The sequence below is a fragment of the Somniosus microcephalus genome, chromosome 7 (genome assembly GCF_052327205.1).
Source record: "Somniosus microcephalus isolate GS21.2 chromosome 7, FLI_Smic_1.0, whole genome shotgun sequence".
NCBI lineage: Eukaryota > Metazoa > Chordata > Chondrichthyes > Squaliformes > Somniosidae > Somniosus > Somniosus microcephalus.
In genome coordinates, this window is record NC_140993.1 from 16966202 (window position 1) to 16987952 (window position 21751).

General features: G+C 43.3%; 1 protein-coding gene across 2 annotated transcripts in view; it reads right to left on the bottom strand.

Moving 5' to 3' along the window:
- trappc8 (trafficking protein particle complex subunit 8) overlaps window positions 1-21751 on the bottom strand; it is a 193443-nt gene that overhangs the window by 81790 nt on the left and 89902 nt on the right. For both annotated transcript variants that reach the window (XM_085992266.1, XM_085992265.1), the window contains 5 exons: window positions 20914-21064; window positions 14946-15046; window positions 12009-12114; window positions 6449-6580; window positions 724-948 (listed from right to left, as the gene is read on the bottom strand). In XM_085992266.1, the coding sequence (XP_085848392.1) occupies window positions 724-948; window positions 6449-6580; window positions 12009-12114; window positions 14946-15046; window positions 20914-21064 (715 nt within the window). The remainder of the gene's footprint in view (window positions 1-723; window positions 949-6448; window positions 6581-12008; window positions 12115-14945; window positions 15047-20913; window positions 21065-21751) is intronic.

Genomic DNA, 21751 nt, shown 5'->3' on the forward strand with positions numbered 1-21751 from the left:
GGCCGAATGGCCTGTTTCTGTGCTGTACATTCTATGCAACATTTCACAGATGCACATGAAAGCTCCTCTCTTGCGCCCCCCCCCCCCCACATCTTTGTACACTTTCCTGCCAGGCAGAATTCACTGTTTCTGGAGAATAAAGCCACCAGTGATTTAAGATCTGAAAAAGGTCAATGAGGGAGTATTACAACTTTGTGCAAAAATAAGTTCAGCTACCAAAAAGGAACAGCCGGTATCAACATGGGCTGTTTATCGATGAATGAATGCTTTAGTTACTGAATGGCACTAGATGTTTGTTGAGCAAACATGCATGCAAAGTACATTTAAGCTGTATTGTGCCAGTGTATACAAGGCGTTTTCTATTAAGATCAGCGTATCTGGCAAAAATTGGCATCACCGCGGCTAGTCAGCGATCTCCATTGGGCAACACTGCCCCCAAGCCATGATGGCAGTAGAATCACTTCCAGTAAAATGTTCTCCAGCTTGATGCTCGTTTTCAGCTACATCTGGACGCTGGTCCAGGTGCTGTATTAGAAAGTCAAACTTTACTTGATTACTTGAAGGACTAAACACGACTGCTCATTCAACGAGCCGGCACCGCCACGACGGGCCGAATGGACTCCTCCTGTGCTGCAAGTTTCGATGAATTATTGGCTACCAATACAGGCAACAACAAAATAATCATGAAATCCAGGTCCACTCTAACTTCCTGATCTCTCTTACCTTATAAACATACAGGTACTCCCTCAGGAAAGCTTCCTGCTGAGCCGCCGTCTGCTTGCTGTCGTTGATGAGAATATGCCTGAAGGCCGACACTGCGTTGTCCAGCTGCCGCAGGGTGAAGGACTGGCGACCAATTGTGAAGTTAATATGATCCTCTGCCAGGCTCCAGCCTTTGCCTTTGTAAACCTGCATGGCTTGACTGTAACACCGCAAGGCATGCTTCCGCTGTAATAAAGCATTTCATCAATTCATGCAAGGTCCCCGAATTTGAGAGAGCAGAGCAAGTTATAATGTAAAGATTTAACTGGGGCATAGATGAAGCATTCAATGTGTGTCAATTAAATCAAACCAATTTGAACACGAGGACTGGGTAAACATTGTTAAATGAATTTTAAGCACGTGGGTGCTCTGCATGTTCAGTACTTACCTACAGATTATTTTTAAAAATTGCATACACTAATCCCAAGTATTTACTGGACTTCCACTTAATTACAGGATTGCTCCTTGTACATTTCAATGCTCAAAAAATGGGTGATCATGCAAGCCAAGGGAATTCTATTGAGATACCTTTATATTAGGAACACGTAGGAGTCGTGTGTGTGCTGGCTCCCCACATTTACTTCAATAAAACTGGTCCCCCTGTCCTAACGGAAGAATCCTCGACTCGGTCAGTGGAATGGATTTGGTTACAAGCCCTCTTCTCTTCACTCCCTCCCCCTAGTATATCCAGTATTTTCTCTGCTTTGTCACAGCTAGTCAGGGCTGGAAAGTCTCACTTACCCACACCAGTCTTTAGTGGCAATGAACACAGTCAAAGGTAGCTGAATTTTCAATTGAGCAGAACGTCTACTGACCTACTTGGGCCCTTCAGTTCAAGGCAGCTAACAAGTTAGGGCTTGTAGAATAGTCAGTGAATATTTGACTTTAAGATATAAACGTCACATCACTAATACCTGACCTACACAAAGAATTACTTCCAAGATCGACTGGTGATTTGCAAAGTTTATTATTTTGTAACCGAGACTGTGAGTTAAGTAAAGTTCCGTAATCTGGTGAAATCTGTGTTTTCTCTTGCTTTGGTTTAGTTTTAATTCTCAATGTACTTGATTTGTAGTGGTCGCCTGTATCGTCTATCAGTGTTATTTGTTCATTACCATTTCTGGTGCATGCCTTAAATGGTTACAAAGTGTTCACCATTTGCCCTGCTTCCTGCTATTCCAGATGCCTTTGTGCGCAAGGTCACACTGGAGGCCTGGGCTTGGAAAGCAGGCTTTTTGTTTTCAGCACAGGTATCTGGAGTTGGCTTGAAACCCACACTTCGGTCTGCACATTCCAGCATCTGATCCCTTGCAGCTTCCTTTGGGTCTTGGGATAATTTACTATGCCTCCCATTTCAGCATCACCTACAAATTTCGACACCACTCTCTCGAGCCCTATATCCAAATCATTGATAGACAGTGAACAACAGTCCCAGAAAGGAGCCCTGTGGGGCACCGCTACCCACTTAAAACAACTCTAAAAATGGCCTTTCATTCCTATAGTTTCCTCCCTTCTATCCAGTTTGGAATCCAATTTGCCAACTTTCCTTTAATTGGATACCCGTTTACCTTCTCCAATAGCCTTGTGTGACGGCTCTTCCCAAGGCTTTCTGAAAGTCTATGTTCGCCACATCCATTGTACTTCCCCCATCTACCAAGTCGGTCACCTCCTCAAAGAGCTCGATCAGGTTTGTCAAGCACGATCTATATTTCAGAAATCTCTGTTGGCTATTTCTAATTATTTTATTTTATTATTCTAGATATTCAGCAACTTCACGTTTAAAGATCCCCAATTTTCCCTACCACAGGTGTTCAAATAACAAGCTCATTGTCCTTTGAGAAGTTATTACAATGGCCACTCTCCAGCCCACTGGCACACATCTGCTCTCAACAGAACCCTTACATTTTATTTCTAGAGTCTTCAATATTTCTCCACTTCCCGCAGGATCATCTGATGTATCCGATCAAATCCTGGCACTTTGTCATCCTTGAGCATAACTAACTTCTTGAATACTTTCCCTTTAAATGAAATATCTCATCTCACTTTCAACTCCTCCCCAACATCCTTTGCTCTTCCGACAATGCCTCGATTTTAAAATTCTCATCCTAGTTTTCAAATCCCTCCATGGCCTCGCCCCCTCCCCATCTCTGTAACCTCCTCCAGCCCTTCAAACTTCTGAGATCTCTGCGCTTCTCCAATTCTGGCCTCTTGAGCATCCTCGATTTTAATCGCTCCACCACTGGCGGCCGTGCCTTCAGCTGCCTGGGCCCTAGGCTCTGGAATTGCCTCTCTCAACCTCTCTACCCCTTTCTCCTCCTTTAAGATGCACCTTAAAACCTACCTCTTTGACCAAGCTTTTGGTCATCTGTCCTGATATCTCCTGTGGCTCGGTGCCAATAATGTTTTTATTGTTAACACTCTTATTAAGCACCGTGAGACGTTTTGCGATGTTAAAGGCACTGTATAAATACAAGTTGTTGTAGCTGTAAATGCTGGTGCAAAGTACTCATTAAATATCCCCACCAAATGTTTATCCTCTAAATGTTACTTAAATGCCAAATAATTCCCTTTTCCAGCTCACTACTAGGATACTGCCCATTCTGGTCTCCTGGTTTATATTAAATCCTATTTTTTCCTGCTGTGAAAAAGTAACAAGGCAGAAATGACTTCATCTTGTCTCAAATTCCTGCACCATTGCTTTATTTCTACTGTTTCTTATCCCTCGAGTCACAGCCAAATGAAAACTGCTGCAGCAATAGTCTAGATTCTGATCTTCAATCTTACACTTCAAACAATGATGAATTACTGCTGGCCTGGTCACTTATTGTAATTTTTATTCTTTCAGCACATATTTGTTATCAATATGCAAGGCAGAAATGGAGAACAGTTGAAACTACTGTTCAAAAGCAAAATAAAAAGCAATACGTTCCTGTACAATAGTTTATACGAGTTCTTAACTTTGTTGTAACACTTCAGATCAGTATAAATGCATTATTCTAAATGAGAAATGTTGTAACTTACTTACAGTACATAACAAGAATTAGAAGCAGGAGTCGGCCATTCAGCCCCTCGAGCCAGCTTCGTCATTCAATAAGATCATGGCTGATCTTCGACCTCAACTCCACTTTCCCGCCCAATCCCTTGATTCCCTTAGAGTCCAAAAATCTATCGATCTCAGCCTTGAATATACTCAATGACTCGGCATTCGCAGCCCTCTGGGGCAGAGAATTCCAAAGAGTCACCACCCTCTGTGTGAAGAAATTTCTCCTCATCTCAGTCCTAAATGGCCGACCCCTTATCCCGAGACTGTGCCCCCTGGTTCTAGACTCTCCAGCCAGGGGAAACAGCCTCTCAGCATCTACCCCGTCAAGCCCTCAAGTACTTTCAAAGGACAATTTAAAATCCAAGTCCTAAAATTTTTCATTGCTCTGGAATGCAGTAGTTACAAAGTTATGGTTTCTGGCACGAGTCATGCGAGTTGAGTACACCTCAGTTGTGTTGGCCAGGTTAGACTGGTCTCTAGCTAGCTCAAAAACTTGCAGCACCTCCATACTTGCACACGCTGCATCATTCATCATACATATTTTACACAGCCGTGCGCTGTGTTTTAGAGCTTGTTCAAAGCTTAGCGCTCAACCAATATATCCTGGAGAGCAGCCATTATAAGCCCCCACCGGAGCATCATCTGCTGACTCGAGTCAAATTCATACCAATAGGCAATGAGCATACACAGTGGCTTTATGCATACTGTGACGCATTGGCCTGGAATTGGCGGTCCTGATGACGGCGAACTGGCAGCGCTTGGTGTTATTACCCCTCTGAAACTGGCCGCAACTTCACGCGGAAGTCCTGAAGTTGCGGTTTGTCATTCACTGCTTCGACATTGGCTGCGCTGCACGCCCCCAGCCAACCCCACCGAGCCAGCAATCAGTGCAACCTGTCAAATCATGAAAACTGACGAAAGCTTTGGCTCTTCCGCAGGAATACCGCTGTTAAATTCCCCACTCAAAGGGATTAGGTGTAACTGGGGTTTTAACAGCGCAATGACTGCTAAACAAAGGTTATGGCCCTGTCAAATTTATTCATGAATAAAAATTTAAATTTTGAAGAAACTTTTTTTTAAAGTCTTAATTTTTGTGAAAAGTTTGTTCATCTTTATTGCAGGTTTGCCTTTTCTCCCCATGCGAGCGCCCCATCTTTGTTTTGCTCTAACATTTTTTAACAAGTTAGTATCAAAGGAGCTGTGATTTCTGACGTGGGGTTTTTCTGTGATTTCTTACGTGGGGTTACGGGGATAGGGTGGGATATGTGTTGGTGCAGGGGTTACGGGGATCGGGTGGGATATGTGTCGGTGCAGGCTCGATGGGCCGAAATGGCCTCTATCTGCACTGTGTGGTTTCTGTGATTTCTGTGCTTACCCACTTCCTTGTTCGTGGTCTGTGAGAATTCAGCATTTTGATTGGCTGCTTTGACAGCTTGTTTGATGCCACAGCAGCACGCACTGGGCATCCCCTCTATACTACGTTGATTTGACTTGAACGTTGGAAAACCCGAATTTCTCGACACAGGTCGCGAGATCTTTGCGCGCAGCTTACTTCGGGGCCAGCGGCGAACGCCTTCGCTTCGTCACTGACCCCAAATTACGGGTGCAAGTATCAGATTTATAATGATTATTAAGGGAAAGGTCTTGCTTCTACAGACTACATCCTCTCAAACTTTAAATTTATTCTCAACTTGCAAAAGTTCAGGTGGGGATGATACAGCTGAACATCGATTAAGTAACGGTGAAGAGAACAAGTAATTCTGAAATCTTCAAAGCAATAATGTACCTGGATCACATTGTAAACTTGAGGAAAAATTCAGTGTCATAAATGCAAGACAGAAAGGGTCTTCGGTGTACACACACAAAGCAGAATTAACCATGCTAAATGTATTGCGACATATCCGTTATATCAAAAGGTCTGTTAAGTCGCTGAAGGTAAGCATGCAGGTGCAGCAGGCGGTTAAGGAGGCAAATGGTATGTTGGCCTTCATAGCGAGAGGATTCGAGTACAGGAGCAAGGATGTCTTGCTGCAGTTGTACAGGGCCTTGGTGAGACCACATCTTGAGTATTGTGTGCAGTTTTGGTCGCCTTATCTGAGGAAGGATGTTCTTGCCATGGAGAGAGTGCAGCAAAGATTCACCAGGCTGCTACCTGGGATGGCAGGAATGACGTATGGAGAGAGATTGGGTCGATTAGGCTTATATGCGCTAGAGTTTAGAAGAATGAGAGGGGATCTCATTGAAACTTATAAAATTCTAACAGGACTAGACAGACTGGATGCAGGAAGGATGTTCCCGATGGCGGGGAGTCCAGAATCAGGGGTCACAGTCTAAGGATAAGGGATAAGCCATTTAGGACTGAGATGAGGAGGAATTACTTCACCCAGAGAGTGGTGAACCTGTGGAATTCTCTGCCACACAAGGCAGTTGAGGCCAATTCATTAAATATATTCAAGAAGGAGTTGGATATATTTCTTGAGGCTAAAGGGATATGGGGAGAAAGCAGGGACAGGGTACTGAATTTGGATGATCAGCCATGATCGCATTAAATGGCGGAGCGGGCTCGAGGGGCCGAATGGCCTACTCCTGCTCCTATCTTCTATGTTTCTATGTAAACAGACTATATTCAAACACTATGCTTACCTGATCTGCTTTACCGAATCGATGCCCAGCCAGAATCATATGAAAAGCAAACTTGCGTACCATGGGAGATCGCATGTTGATGAAACAGTGGGCAGCTTGTTCTAGTAAAAGTGCACTTCGGAGGTCAGAATCCTGCATTTAAAAAAAGACATGGCGTTTCACATCACCGCAAGATGCAACCTTTATTACAACACAATCTCAATTAGCATCCAGCTTAGTGGTAAACACTCAGACAAGTTGTGAACTAAATAATTCATTACACCAATCAATAATTACCTTAAGACTCTCTGAAAGCGATAAGTAACACATTTTAAGTTTACGCTGTAAAACGAAAAGAGCATTGCATTAAAGAATTCCCTTTTACAGTTCCTGCAGGGAGTCTCCTTAACCAACATTCTTTACTCTCCTGCAAAATTCACGCTAGTGGGCAAACTAGTGTCCTAAGTGGTCCCTAGCCAACTCCGGTCTGTTAGCCACAAGCAACTGCTTTTGTCATCAAAGGCTTCCCGACGGGAGGTGATAAGATACTGAAAACCAACTTCAGACTGTCGGGATAGAAGACAAACCCGAAGGCTTCAGTGTGAGGGGCTGGGGCTGTATCTGCTGCTGAAGCTTCTCTGGATCCAAGAATTCCCAACAACTTCTCCTTGGCTGAATCAGTTAATGTGAAATGTAGTTGGGCAGAAACTTCCTTTCTGGGTTACTCGTAATACATCCCTGCTCCCCACAATCAATTCCCTCTCTGGCCTGGGAGTGGAGAAGCAGCTCTGTGCTAAATCAGAATCCAAAGCCTGTATTCATTGACAGAAACGGAGCTTTGTCATCCTTATCTGAGGAATGACATACCTGCCGTAGAGGCGGTGCAACAAAGGTTCACTAGATTGATCCCTGGAATGAGAGGGTTGTCCTATGAGGAGAGATTGTGTAGATTGGGCCTATATTCTCTGGAGTTTAGATGAATGAGCGGTGATCTCATTGAAACACAGATACTGAGGGGCGGAAAGACTGTTTCCCCTGGCTGGAGAGTCTAGAACTAGGGGGCATAGTCTCAGGATAAGGCGTCGGCCATTTAAGACTGAGATGAGGAGGAATTTCTTCACTCAGAGGGTTGTGAATCTTTGGGATTCTCGATCTCAAAGGGCTGTGGATGCTCAGTCGTTGAGTATATTCAAGGCTGAGAGAGACAGATTTTTGAACTCTAGGGGAATCGAGGGATATGGGGATCGGGTGGGAAAGTGGAGTTGAGGACAAAGATCAGCCATGATCTTATTGAATGGCGGAGCAGGCTCGAGGGGCTGTACAGCCTACTACTGTCCCTAATTCTTATGTTCTTATTGAAGCCAGTACAGCCTTCCATTGAGTCAAATCACATGTAGTCCACTTTTAATTTTGACAAAATTCATGCAATGACGAGAGACAATGAGAAAGGCACAGTATGAAAAAGGGAAAGAGCCGGGGAGTGTGACTAACTGGATCGTTCTTCGAAAGAACCGGCGCAGACTCGATGGGCTGAATGGCCTCCTTCTGTGCTGTACTATTCTAATGATTCTATGAGTCAATCATGAGGAAGGGCTCTATATTCACAGGTTTTAAACCTCTTTCCATTGAATAAACCGGAGGTAGAGTAAATCAGGGCCCAAATAACCCCAAGTAGCTTTCCACGGAGCATTAATATGCAAGGACCCAGCGGAAACCGGTGTGTAACTTGGAAAAATGAGTAAACCCTTTGCCGCAGAGCTGATAAACTGCAAGACAGACTATGGACTGAAGAACCACCAAACACACCAGCAATGTGTAAATTGGAATCAAAGATTAGAAGGCAAAACTGTTGTGGAACAATGGGCTGCCTTTAAAGAGGAAGTACTGTAGTTCGGGTACAGTCGAGGTGCATTCCCACTAGGGGGAAAGGTAGGGCAACTAAAGTCCGAGCTCCCTGGATGACAAAACAGATAGAGAGTAAGGTGAAGCAGAAAAAGAGCGCGTATGACAGATGTCAGGTCGAGAATACATCTGAGAATCAGGTTAAACATAAAGTTCAGAGAAGTGAAAGAGAAAATAAGAGGGACAAGGAGGGTATGAAAATAGAATGACAGCTAACAAAAAGTAATCCAAAAGTCTTCTATAGGCATATAAATAGTAAATGGGTAGTAAGAGGAGGGGTGGGGCCGATTAGGGACCAAAAAGGAGACCTACACATGGAGGCAGAGGTACTAAATGAGTACTTTGCATCTGTCTTCACCAAGGAAGAAGATGCTGCCATAGACAGTGAAGGAGGAGGTAGAGGAGATACTGGATGGAAGAAGAATTGATAAAGACGAGGTACTAGAAAGGCAGGCTGTACTTAAAAGTAGTTAAGTCACCAGGATCGGATAGGATACATCCTCGGATGTCGAGTGAAGTGAAGGAAGAATCCGCGAAGGTACTGGCCATAATATTCCAACCCTCCTTAGAAACAGGGGTGGTGCCAGAGGACTGGAGAATTGTAAATGTTACACCATTGTTCAAAAAAAGGTGTAAAGATAAACCCAGCAACTACAGGCCAGTCAGCTTAACCTCGGTAGTGGGGAAGCTTTTAGAAACAATAATCAGGGACAAAATTAACAGTCACTTGGACAAGTGTGGATTAATTAAGGAAAGCCAGCACAGATTTGTTCAAGGCAAATTATGATTAACCAATTTGATCAAGTTTTTTGATGAGGTAACAGATGAAGGCAATGCAGTTGACGTGGTGAACATGGATTTCCAAAAGGCGTTTGACAAAGTGCCACATATTTGCCTTGTCAGCAAAGTTGAAGCCCATGGAATAAAAGGGATACAGAATTGGCTAAGTGATAGGAAACAGAGAGTAGTGGTGAATGGTTGTTTTTCGGACTGAAAGGAGGTAAACAGTGGTGTTCCCCAGGGGTCGGTTCTAGGACCACTGCTTTTCTGGATATATATTAACTTGGACGTCAAGGCACAATTTCAAAATTTGCAGATGACGCAAAACTTGGAAGTATAGTGAGGAGGAGAGTGAGGACTTCAGGAAGGCAGACAGGCTAGTGAAATGGGCGGACACGGGCAGATGAAAATTAACACAGAAAAGTGTGAAGTGATACATTTTGATAGAAAGAATGAGGAGAGGAAATATAAACTAAAAGGGTACAATCCTAAAGGGGGTGCATGAACAGGGAGACCTGGGGGTATATGTGCACAAACCGTTGAAGGTGGCAGGGCAGGTTGAGAAAGCGGTTAAAAAAGCTTATGGGATCCCGGGTTTCATGAATAGAGGTATAGAGTACAAAAGCGTGGAAATGATGAACCACCTTCATAAAACACTGGTTTGGCCTCAACTGCAGTAGTGTCCCCAATTCTGGGCACAGCACTTTAGGAAGGATGTGAAGGCCTTAGAGAGGGTGCAGAAAAGGTTTACGAGTACGATTCCAGGAATGAGGGACTTCAGTTACATGGATAGACTGGAGAAGCTGGGGTTGTTCTCCTTGGAGCACAGAAGGTTGAGAGGAGATTTGATAGAGGTGTTCAAAATCATGTGGGGTCTGGACAGAGTAGATAGAGAGAAACTGTTCCCATTGGCGGAAGGGTCGACAACCAGAGAACACAGATTTAAGATGATGAACCAAAGGCGACATAAGAAAAAACTTTTTTACGCAGCAAGTGGTTAGGATCTGGAATGCACTGCCTGAAAGGGTGGTGGAGGCAGATTCAATCACGGCTTTCAAAAGGGAGTAGGATAAGTACCTGAAAGAAAAAATTTTGCAGGGCTACAGGAAAAGGGCAGCGGAGTGGGACTAGCTGAAGTGCTCTTGCAGAGAGCTGGCACGGGCTCGACGGGCCGAATGGCCTTCTTCCGCGCTGTAACCATTCTATGATTCTGATATGGGTGCAAATCAAAGCTTCAGATAACTGCAGAGGGACGCAGTCCCCAACCACAAAGGGAAAGCATCTTCAATGGCTTCAAGGGTTAAGTTACGAGGAGAGATTATACAAATTAGGATTGTATGCTCTGGAATTTAGGTGGTTAAGGGCTGATCTGATCGAAATTTTCAAGCTATTAAGGGGAACAGACAGGGTAGATAGAGAGAAACTATTTCCGCTGGTTGGGGAGTCTAGGACTGGGGGGGCAGAGTCTAAAAATTAGAGCCAGACCTTTCAGGAGTGAAGTTAGGAAACACTTCGACACACAAAGGGTGGTAGAAGTTTGGAACTCTCTTCCGCAAACAGCAATTGATGCTCGATCAATTGTTAATTTTAAATCGGAGATTGATATTTTTGTTAACCAAAGGTATTAAGGGATATGGGCCAAAGGCAGGTATATGGAGTTAGGTCACAGAGCAGCTATTAAATGGCAGAGCAGGCTCAAGGGGCTGAATGACCTACTCCAGTTCCTATGTTCCTATCCCTGATTGATTTTCCCTGAGAGATCAAAACATATTACAGATTTGCATGTGGATGCCGACCAAAAATCATAACGAATGCTTCAGCGTTCTTCACATTTCAATTCAAGTAGGTAACTGCCTTATGTTTAATTATGTTGCAGTATAGTGCAATATACTGGGCGATTTCAATAGCAGAGAACTGATGCACCATACATTACTGCCCATCCACTCAGCCGGTTCTTGTTCGCAATTCACCTGCTTACTGTTTGTTGCATCAACATTACCCCAACGTTCCCTCTAAGGTGTGCGGCCGTGCACCGATCCGGAGGTCCCGCACAGGCCGCTCAACGGCTCTTGCTGCTGGTAAAGATACCGTGCAGCAAATTTAAAGGGACCACGCACAAAAAAAAATTAGAGGGAACATTGCCAGCTATAATAAATCACTGGAAATATAATAGAGGAACAATTTCATTTCACTATTTTTAGGATTGACCTTTTGAGGTCATCATCAGTGAGAAATACAAATTACTCCTCCAATAACAGCCTTCAGAAGAAAAACATTTGTTGCTTAAATATTTTACCTGTTAGAATCAGGAACACTTTGTTATGGAAGCCAAAGGGTTGAAAATATCACTGGAAAAGGTTCATTCTCATTGAGATTCCTCAGATAGTTCTGAATGAAGTCTCAGGCAAGATAGGGCAGATATTTCACCTCACTGGTGTCCATGACACGCACACAAATTCTATTTGAAGATTTCTGTCAGATCTACCGAGGTCAGCCGTGGCTCAGTGGGTAGCACTCGCGCCTCTGAGTCACAAGGTTGTGGGTTCAAGTCCCCACTCCAGAGACTTGAGCACAAAAATCTCCCAGTGCAGCACTGAGGGAGTGCAAAGTGCCGTCTTTCGGATGAGACATTAAACTGAGGCCCTGTCTGCGCTCTCAGGTGGACGTAAAAAGATCCCACGGCACTATTTCAAAGAGTGAGCAGGGGAGTTATCCCCAGTGTCCTGGCCAAAAAGTTGGTGGCGTACAGCTAGACTGCATATGGCGACTGAACCGAGACAAGAGTATAGAAAAACAGCGCCAACCATGACAATACCACACTGAAAGCTTATGTAATAACTAAGTGCAATGCCAGCGAAATATAAAACTCCAACTGCAAGGAATTTCCAACTTTTCCTACCTCGCTTGTCATCCGGATGAGGAGAGTTGCAGCCTCCGAATATTTGGCTTGGCTTTTCAAAATTTCAGCACTTAGTAAAGTGCATCGCTCAGCGAGTACCAGGTTCCTAGGGTGGAGCAATTTTATTTAAAAAATTAAAATTCCAAGTTACACCAAATTAACCGAACTAAAATCACAGTAAACTCCCTGGACTTTAGGCTTATAAAGACTGTTGGAGTTCACCAAGTGGTAATGAACTTGACAATTAACTTGGGAATCACCATCAGTTTCCAATATGGAAAAACTGTATATTTTCCAAATTGTCTTGGAATAATGCCTTACAGTGGACTTTTGCTACAGGACTATCTGACGGAGCAAGGCAGTAGCATCAAATCATCCCCTATTCCAAAACTAATTCAGCAACCACTCTACATCCAACTATGCCACAAGACACAAAATGCAGCAATTACTTGCACTCAAAGACCATTCTTTACAGACAAGATGCATATTCAGTGTTCTGACCCAACTCCAATTTAGCTAGGTTTAAAACTGTATTTAACTTGATCTCCTTTTCCAGCGTTAAACTCACTTGCTTCAGTATCAACTCTAGCTTAAAAAGACCTGAAATCATATCTCTCAACCTTTCTCTAATTTTCACTGAGGAATTTAAGTCTATCCTCGCAGCAAAGTGATTCCAAGAATCTTCTCCTATGTACCCTCTTCTCATCATCCAAACCCGTCACAGGAGGTATGAGGGGAAAGCACGGCTGGATACGGTGGGTTTATCAGCCAGAGCTGTAGATCTTGCTTAGCCTTGCAGTATTGTAAAAGATTTATTTCGATGCATCCCAATGCGAGGCTTGCTTTGATGAGCCCCCTTCGCACACCAGCTTCTTTCAAGTACTTCACAGAAACTCGTGACAAAGGTCAGGGCATGTGGGGTCAGAAGCCAGGTAGCGGAATGCATTAAAAGATGGCTGCAGAACAGAAAACAGAGGATAGGAGTTAAGGGGTGTTTCAAAGACTGGCGGAAAGTGGTGTGCTGCAGGGATCGGTGTTGGTGCCACTGTAGTTTGCCATAGACATGAATGATTTGAATTCAGAAATTGGTCATATGGCATCAAAATCTGCAGAGGATACCAAATTGGGGGGGGGGTACAGCTAATAATCTTAAGACAACACCAAAATACAAGATGACAAACAGGCTTGCAAAGTAGGCAAATGAGACTCAGAGCGAAGTGTGAGGTGGTTCATTTTGGTAGGAGAAATAAAGAGGCCACTTATTCCTGGGAAGGCAAGAAACTAAACGAGGTAAAGAAGCAGAGAGATCTGGAAATAGAGATACATAAATCATTAAAAGTAGCAACAAAAAATTGATACGGTCACAAAGAATGCAAAGTACTGGGGTTCATTTCTAAACGCCAAGAATACAAAAGCAAGGAGGTAATGTAAGATTTGTATCGAACCTTGGCGAGACCAGACTCGCCGTACTACCCACAGTTCTGGTCTCCTTACTACAAAAAGGATACTGAAGCACTGAGAAAAGTGCCGAAAAGATTTACAAGGCTATTACTGGAATTGAGAGGATGCAACGATCAGGAAAGATTGAGCAGGATCGGGTTCCTTACTCTTTGGGGGGGGGGGGGCGCGAGGAAGAAAAGGAGAGCAGGTAGAGGGTTTTTAAATTATGGGAGGAGTTCGATAGGATGGACGTGGAGAAACTGTTCCCACTTGAGTGAGTCCAGGAGAAGAGGCCAAAAATACAAGCTAGCCACCAACAATTTCTTTGCACAGAAAGTGGCGAGAATGTGGAACTTGCCGTCACATGGAGTGGTTGAAGCAGAGAGCAATGACATATTTCAGGGGAGGCTCGAGGCATACACAAGGTAGAAGGGAAGAGAGGGATATTGGGACGGGAGGGGCAGGTATTTAGAGCGGGTGGAATCTCGTGTAGAGTATAAACAGTCGTAGACCAGTTCAGTCAAACAGCCGGTTTCCGTGCTGCAGATTCTACGTAATTCTATGTAATCTTTGCTGCCCTTGCCCCTTTTAAGTGGTAGAGGTCCTGGGTTTGGGAGGTGCTGCCGAAGAAGCCTTAGTGAGTTGCTGCAGTGCATCTTGTAGATGGTACACACTGCAGCCACAGTGCGCCGGGGGCAGAGGGAGTGAGCGTTTAGGGGGGCGCGGAGGGGGTGCCGATCAAGCAGCTGCTTCATCCGAACACTGGGCTGTGCACCACAAAGCCAGAGGGGAATTGCAGTTTTCCTGATGCATCATGTCTTGAATCAAGTTAATTATGATTTTTTTTTTAATGTTCCTTATCAGAAGAAAGAAGCTGGCATACTGTGTCGACATTCTTAGCTTCTCAAAGCTTCAATATCCTTCCAATGACATCGATCGCAATCCTGCACGTGGTAGACTGACTGAGGTCTTATACAGGCTTGTCATTAACCTTTGTGCATTTGCACCTCAATATCCACAGACTATATGAACAACAATTCATCGCTACCTGTAAAATCAATGGCCCCTTTGCTAACTTCTCAATATTTCAGCCACTCAAGGAAAACAAAATCCTCCAGAATTACTTGACCGTCTCAGCATATTACATACATCACAAATCTCAAAGGGATCCTGGATTAAAATCATCTGCTTCACTCTTGTGCCTTTCCACAGGGCTCAACAAGTATTCCATTGCTTTGAATTTCATTCCCTTTCTACATGGCCATTCCTCTTCAAAAAACCCTCCATCAATTTCCCGACTGCCGCTTTCATTTACCCGACGCAAGGCCATCACCGGACTCGAAACTGGTCCCCAACCTTAAAACAGCTTCAAGCCAGTACAAAGCTTCGAAACTTACAACCTCGAGATACTTTTTCAAATGCACCGACATTCTCTAGCTATTCCACCTCGTCGCGGAGTGTTAATTTCTATTTGACTCGACCAAAGATGTCACGTACTTGCACATGTCCTTGTACGTCTGAATAGCGGTCTCCATGTAATGGGTGGGATATTGTCTCTGTGCTCCAGGCTGAAGAAAAACTGATGCTGCCGCCATTTCCTTTGACAGGTTAAAATTTTACAAAAGGAAACATTACTCTCCAATGCTACTAGAACGCCCAGCATTTCTACAATGTAACTTTACAATGTAATTTTCTTAAGAGTTAGGTTTTGAAGAGATGTCTGATATGAAACATCATGAGGTGGATCAAAACTAAAAACCTAAATAAAATAAACTGAGTATCACACGTATCAATACCAAGCATATTAGATACACTGGTTCACAGGATTAGGAAGGCAAGGATGAAGATTATGTTCAATCGCATCCTCGTGCAGTATTTAATACTCGAATGTTAAATAAGTCTCAACATTACTCAGATAGAAACTCGTGTCTATTCAGTTCCTTCTTGAGAGGCAAAACTAAAACTACCGACAGGATCCCAGTCCTACAAAACCTAACTTTTGCAAAATACATGATTAAAGCGGGTATGATAAGGTATCCCATACCAGACATGGCGGGTTCAATTCCGTCATCATCCATATAAGCAAGCACGAACTTCCTCATCGAATGAGAGCACACAGGAGGCCATTCGGCCCAGCGTGCCTGTGCTGACTCAGAGAGCTATTAAATTAGTCCTGCTCTTTCCCCGTAGTCCTGCAAATTTTCCCAGTTCAGGTATTTATCCAATTCCCCTTTTGAAAGTTACTATTGAATCTGCTTCCACCGCCCTTTCAGTCAGCGCGTTCCAGATCACAACAACTCGCTGTGTAAAAAAACATTTCCTCCCATCGCCTCTGGTTCTTTTTCCAATTTCCTTAAATCTGTAGTGAATTGCAATCCCAATAGTTTAGTTGGTCAACATTTTAGCAAGAGAATCTGCTAAAAAATAGCTCAGAAAATTGTCTATGAAGTAGCTGAGCAGTTAAGAGTCAACCACATTGCTGTGGGTCTGGAGTCACATATCGGCCAGACCGGGTAAGGGTGGCAGATTTCCTTCCCTAAAAGGCATTAGTGAACCAGATGGGTTTTTATAACAATCCAATAGTTTCATGACCACCATTTCTGATACTAGCTTCTAAATTCCAGATTTAATTAACTGAATTTATAATGCCGTGGTGGGATTTGAACTCACGTCTAATTAGTTCTAGTATTACTAGTCTAGTAACATAACCACTATGCTACCGTACCCCACTATGATGCGCAGTCTGCGGAGGGTGGTGGTAAAGGCTCTCAAATTGATCTCAGCACCCTTAGGTGGGGGTAGGATAGGGAAAGAAAAGATAAGTCAACCAGGTTCCCTCCCTTCGTCCTGAACCAGTAAACCTTGCTGGAAGTGCGCAGATAGCATCAGGCTCATCTGTGTTGTCTCATGATCAAACAGCCTATTAGTTACAAATAGCAGCTACCTCAGCAAAGCACCAGAGAGCCTCCAGCACCTATCTATTCACACCCCCAACAAAGAGTCCACGTCAAGGCAAGGAGCAAAGGAAACTGGCAGAAAACTGGTAATAAAAAAAATACTTGTGGATCATCTTAAAAATAGGGAAAGGTCCCATATACATGACCCACAATATTCCCATTAATTCTTTTTTGGGTGCGCAGCCCCCTTAAGGGGTTGTACGGCTCGTTCAAAATACCGCGCATGCACGGTTTTTCCCATCTGAAAGCCAGTGAGCCAGCTGCACAGGAGCTCCAGAACGCTGCGCAGCTTAAAGGGAACACTGATGACCCACCATCAGAATAAGACGCAATATACTATATTTTGGATTCGGAGTATTAACTCTGCAGGCGACCCTCGTACTGGCACACCCATTATGTTTTCTGCACGAGGGCGCGGTTGAAAAGAATTTTCATTTGATTATTACACATTCTACACAGCAAAATCAACATTTATGCAACAGATTCACCCAGTCTAGAACCCCACACAATATTTATATTGAGATTATATTTATTTTAATTTCTTATTAACTTTTAGAAGTTTTTTTTAAATAAAGGATTTTCCTCCTTCTAGTCATGTTATCTGCCACCTACTCACCTCCAATCTCTGCCTCTGGTCACCCAGAATTTACAGTTACAGTAATTGGGTATATTTCAGCTAATAATTACATTTTTTAGCCTGTGGGAGTTTCTCCATGTCTGCAGTTGCCATGAAGTAGCAGTTGCCTATTGCTGATGCTTCAACAAGACTATGTCAGATTGGCACAGAGGCAGTGGAGGGGTCAAGAAAGATGGCGGAGAGCCAAGAGTTGGGTGACATCAGCGTACTTCTACAATTACACCCCACTCCAATCCTCGGGGGGGGGGGGGGAGCCTCCCACGGTGACATTGTGGGCATGGGAAGATCTACTGCTAGAGGTGCTTTGGCTATGATTGGATGGGCAAGAGCAATACCAAGCAAAGGCAGTGATACAAAGCTGGAACAGAACAGTCACGGAGAGGCATGGTGTGGTCGACTGCAGAGTGGTGGAGCAGGGATAATGCACCACGGTCAGTTATAGGGAATGTCGTTGCTAACACTGGTTTGGGCCACTCCAGTACTGTGGGAGGGGCAGGATTCCTGATTGGAGGGCTTCAAACAAGGAGATGCAGGAGAGGTGGACACAGATCTAGGAGACAGGACGACATTCAAGGACCCTAACAATGAAATACATAGAAGTTATAACGTGGAAACAGGCTATTTGGCACAACCAGACCCTACCTATGTCGACCCTCCATGCAAACAAACAGTTAGAATCACACTTAACCACCCTGTTCCCATATCCCTTTAACCACCTATCCAATCTAACCTTGAAGGGTGGCATAGTCTTTGCCTCAACCACTAACCCTAGAAGTGAATTTCACAGCCTCTCAATTCTCTGCAAAAAGTTTAGCCTGCCCTCTGTTCGAAATCTCTTGCATCAATGGCCCCTTGTTCATGACCCTTCATTTACTGGAAGCAGTCTGCTTCTATCCATCCTTTCATAACTTTAAACACTTCTATTGTCTTAAATACATCGTTGTGTAATCTGCGGTGTTCTAACGGAAAGAGAACCCCAATTCTTCCAAGTCTTTCTTCGCATTTGTGTTTCCTCATAACAGGCTGCAATCTAAAGCCTCAATATTCTCCCTATAGTGTGGAGCCCAATACTGCGCACAGTACTCCCACAGAGATTTTATAAAGCTTTTTATACAGGCTAATCACTACCTCTTGGCTTTATATTCTACAACGCTCGAGACAAAACCTAGAATTCCATTAGCTTTTTAAAAATTATACAGCCAGAGGTACTGCCTTTAATGTTGTGAGCTTGTAACTCCAAGTCCATCTGCTCTTCCACAGCACCAAGCCCACTTCCACTGCATTTTTTTTGTGAAAATGCAACCCCACACACTTAGACATTGAATTCTATCTGCCACTGGAGTCCAATCACCCATCACTTTAATTAGTTTCTAACCTCTATTTATCCATGGCACCATAAAATGAGGGGTTTTCCACTTCAATAGAATATACATGTGTGCCTTTGCAATCTCTTAAAACATCCCAGTGTTGTTCCAGTCTTGTGTGCCAATTTCTCCTTCCACCTCACTTTAACTGGCTCACTTGCTAAAATCTGCCCTAATCCAATCTGCTGTTCTAGTTTCTTTACCGACTTTTTCCCCTTTCTAAATGGATCTCAAACCTCATCATATTGTGATCACTACTCCCAAGATGGAAAGGAGCGGATAGAAAAGAACCAAAGGAGGACATACCAAAGCAATTCAAGTCAAACTGGATATTGGCCAATCATGCTAAATAATGTTCAATAGGCTAGTTCGATGAACAGAGGTAGCAGATGAGATTAAACACCGATAAATGAAAAGTCATGAGATTAGGGAGGAACAATGTTGGGTACATAGTGAATGCTAATGTGCCTGAGGTAGCAGCAAGCAAGGTAGAGGGTTTTGCTGAAATGTTTGCTAAAACTGTGGTTCACCGTTTGCAGCAAATAAAATGGATATGCAGCTACAACAGTGATATGAATCAAAAGGGTGACGGTGGTATCTCGGTTTGGTGACGCCACATTTGAAACATTGCCTTTAGTTTAGTCCCCGTATTATAGATAATAGTTCTGACGAAGGGTCATCGGCTTGAAACGTTAACTCTGTTTCTCTCTCCACAGACGCGGCCTGACCTGCTGAGTATTTCCAGCATTTTCTGTTTTTATTTCAGATTTCCAACATCCGCAATATTTTTCTTTTGTTAAAGATAATAGGGCTGTGGATGTTCAGTCCGAGTATATTCAAGACGGAAATCAATAGATTTTTGGACACTAGATCAGCCATGATCTTACTGAATGGCGGAGCAGGCTCGAAGGGCCGTATGGCCTACTTCTATTTTTTATAGTCTTAGTTAAGATGATGTAGAATTATTGGAGGGAGTCTAGATGGGGTCTACGAGACTTGTTTATGAACGAAAGGGACCGTTAACGAATAAACAGCATCTGAGATTTTATTCTCTGGAGAGGAGGATCGTCAGGGAGAATGGATAGAGGTATTTTCAAAAATAAATTCAACAGGGATGGAGAATTCTAATCCAAAAAAGATCTTCTGTTGAGCACAAGATTCCAGGATCAGGGCTCACAGTTTAGAGTTAAAGATGTCAAAGGAATACCAGAACTTTAAGCAACTTTTAAAAAAAATTTTATAAAGAGGGTGATAAAATTTTGATCTGTTTATCCAAAACAGGTTTAAATAAAATAGGACTGGATGAATTCTTGCTAGTTCTAGAATCACAGTAAAGAAGCTACAAAAGGCTTGGAAGGGTAGGCTAGACCAATAATCTTCTCTGGCCCAGATGTTACTATGATCTGAAATGCACAGCCTGATAGGGCAGTGGAAACAGATTCAATAGTGGCTTTCAAAGGGGAATTGGATAAATATTTGAAGGAAAAATTTGCAGGGATATGGGGAGAGCAGGGGGAGTGGGACTAACTGGATTGACTTAGAAAGAGCCGGCAGAGACTCGCTGTCCTGACTGGCCTCCTCCTGTGCTGTACTAGCCCATGTATGTTACATCAATGAACTACTTTCAAAGTGCCATCACTTAAGTCGGTAAATTAGTTACATACTGCTATTAAATACACTTAAAAGTAAATGGAAGAATATTTAAATGGGGAAAGTGACAAATTTAATACTCAAATGTGCATATAGACAGATTTAGAGTGATGGTTTATGACTTTATCCTCTCACAGGACCATTTGGTTTGCTTATAGCTTCAAGCTGAGGAAGGCAATTAAAATTTGAGACATTGACAAAATATGTAGTCAATGCCAGTGAGAAGGCCAGTGAGTTATGCCCATGAGGCAGTGTTTTAACCTCACCCACTGAGCAACAGTAGCAGTGACTTTTATTTAAGAGGGGAATTTAACTGACTGAGTTTAGCCAAAACGACAGTAAACTCTTTCTTATCCGGCGCCTATGGGACCAGGATGGTGCCGGTTGATGAAAAATTCTGGATAACAGAGGGGTAGACCTACCAAGGCAATTTTTAACAATAAAAACCACAGACTAACTTGGCCACCGTGGGAGACGCTGACTCGGCAAACCGAGTGCTGGATGGATTCGGCAAGATTACCGGTTATCTATTTTGCCGGTTATTAAAGTATTCTGGATGATTAAGTGCCGTTTAAACAAGAGTTTATGGCTGGCACACACCATTTGCCATCACTCATTTCTTTTCCTGTGGTGGATGAAAGGGAAGGTGGTTGGGGCGGGGGGGAAGAAGAGGAGAGAAGACAGGAAGGGCACATTACGCATTACTCCTTAAAAATCAAGAGATATCATCTGTATGGCGATACTTCAACAGGCAATATTTCAAAATATTGTACATATCTAGGACATTGAGGCACCCTGGCCTTTTGATAGCCCCTCTCAACCCATCAGTTTCACAATGTGGGAAGTTAAGCACTAACCAATGCTCCTGCTGCATAAAGCATTGCTTGATCATTGAGAAAATCTTTCTTTGCTGTATGGTAGCAGCTGTAGGCCAGGTCGTAATGCTGAACCAAGAAACAGAGATCGGCCATTTTTCGTATCTGCAATTCCGGAGCTTCTGGTGGATACCTGGATAAAGTTAAGCAGTGAATTAAATGTAATCAGACCAACATCGTACGCAATCAGCTAAAACTCGATTCCCCTATTGTAGGAGGTCTCAGATTCGGACGTACCAATTTATATTGATCCACAGGTATAAAATTTTGAAGCATTTCTTAGTCACTCATACAAAACACAACTATCACATTGTCCAGGAAGATGACTCAATGGTTCTGAACTGTAAAACTATGGACGTGTACTCAAAAGTAACTGAAAGGGATATTACCTGCTTGATTCTGAACAATTCTTTTCTCCTTTTCAAATGCAACAAAAATCAAGCCTGGAAGAATAGTTCCTATTTATCTCCCTGGCCCGCAATACATGTATAATCTTTATTAAAAACGTCAGTGGAAACTTTCCACCCAGAGGTTACCGCGATCTTAGCAAACCTTGCCGTACTTTGCCTTTTTTTAAAAAAAGTTCCTTGCCCCTTTCTTCATCACTGCCTTTTGATGGTTTCCCCCTATGCCCAAGGTTACGACCCTTCAGTTTCTTCCCGATGTTTGAATTTTGTTGTAAAATCTCTATAGCTGGTCTTCCTGGTCTCTCACTTTTCCCTCAAATTGCAACATTTCTGTAGCAATCTTTGCCGTAGAATATTTTCTCCAGCTGTACCCCAAAACAAAGCCGTACAACACCAACGGCGAACTCGTCCTT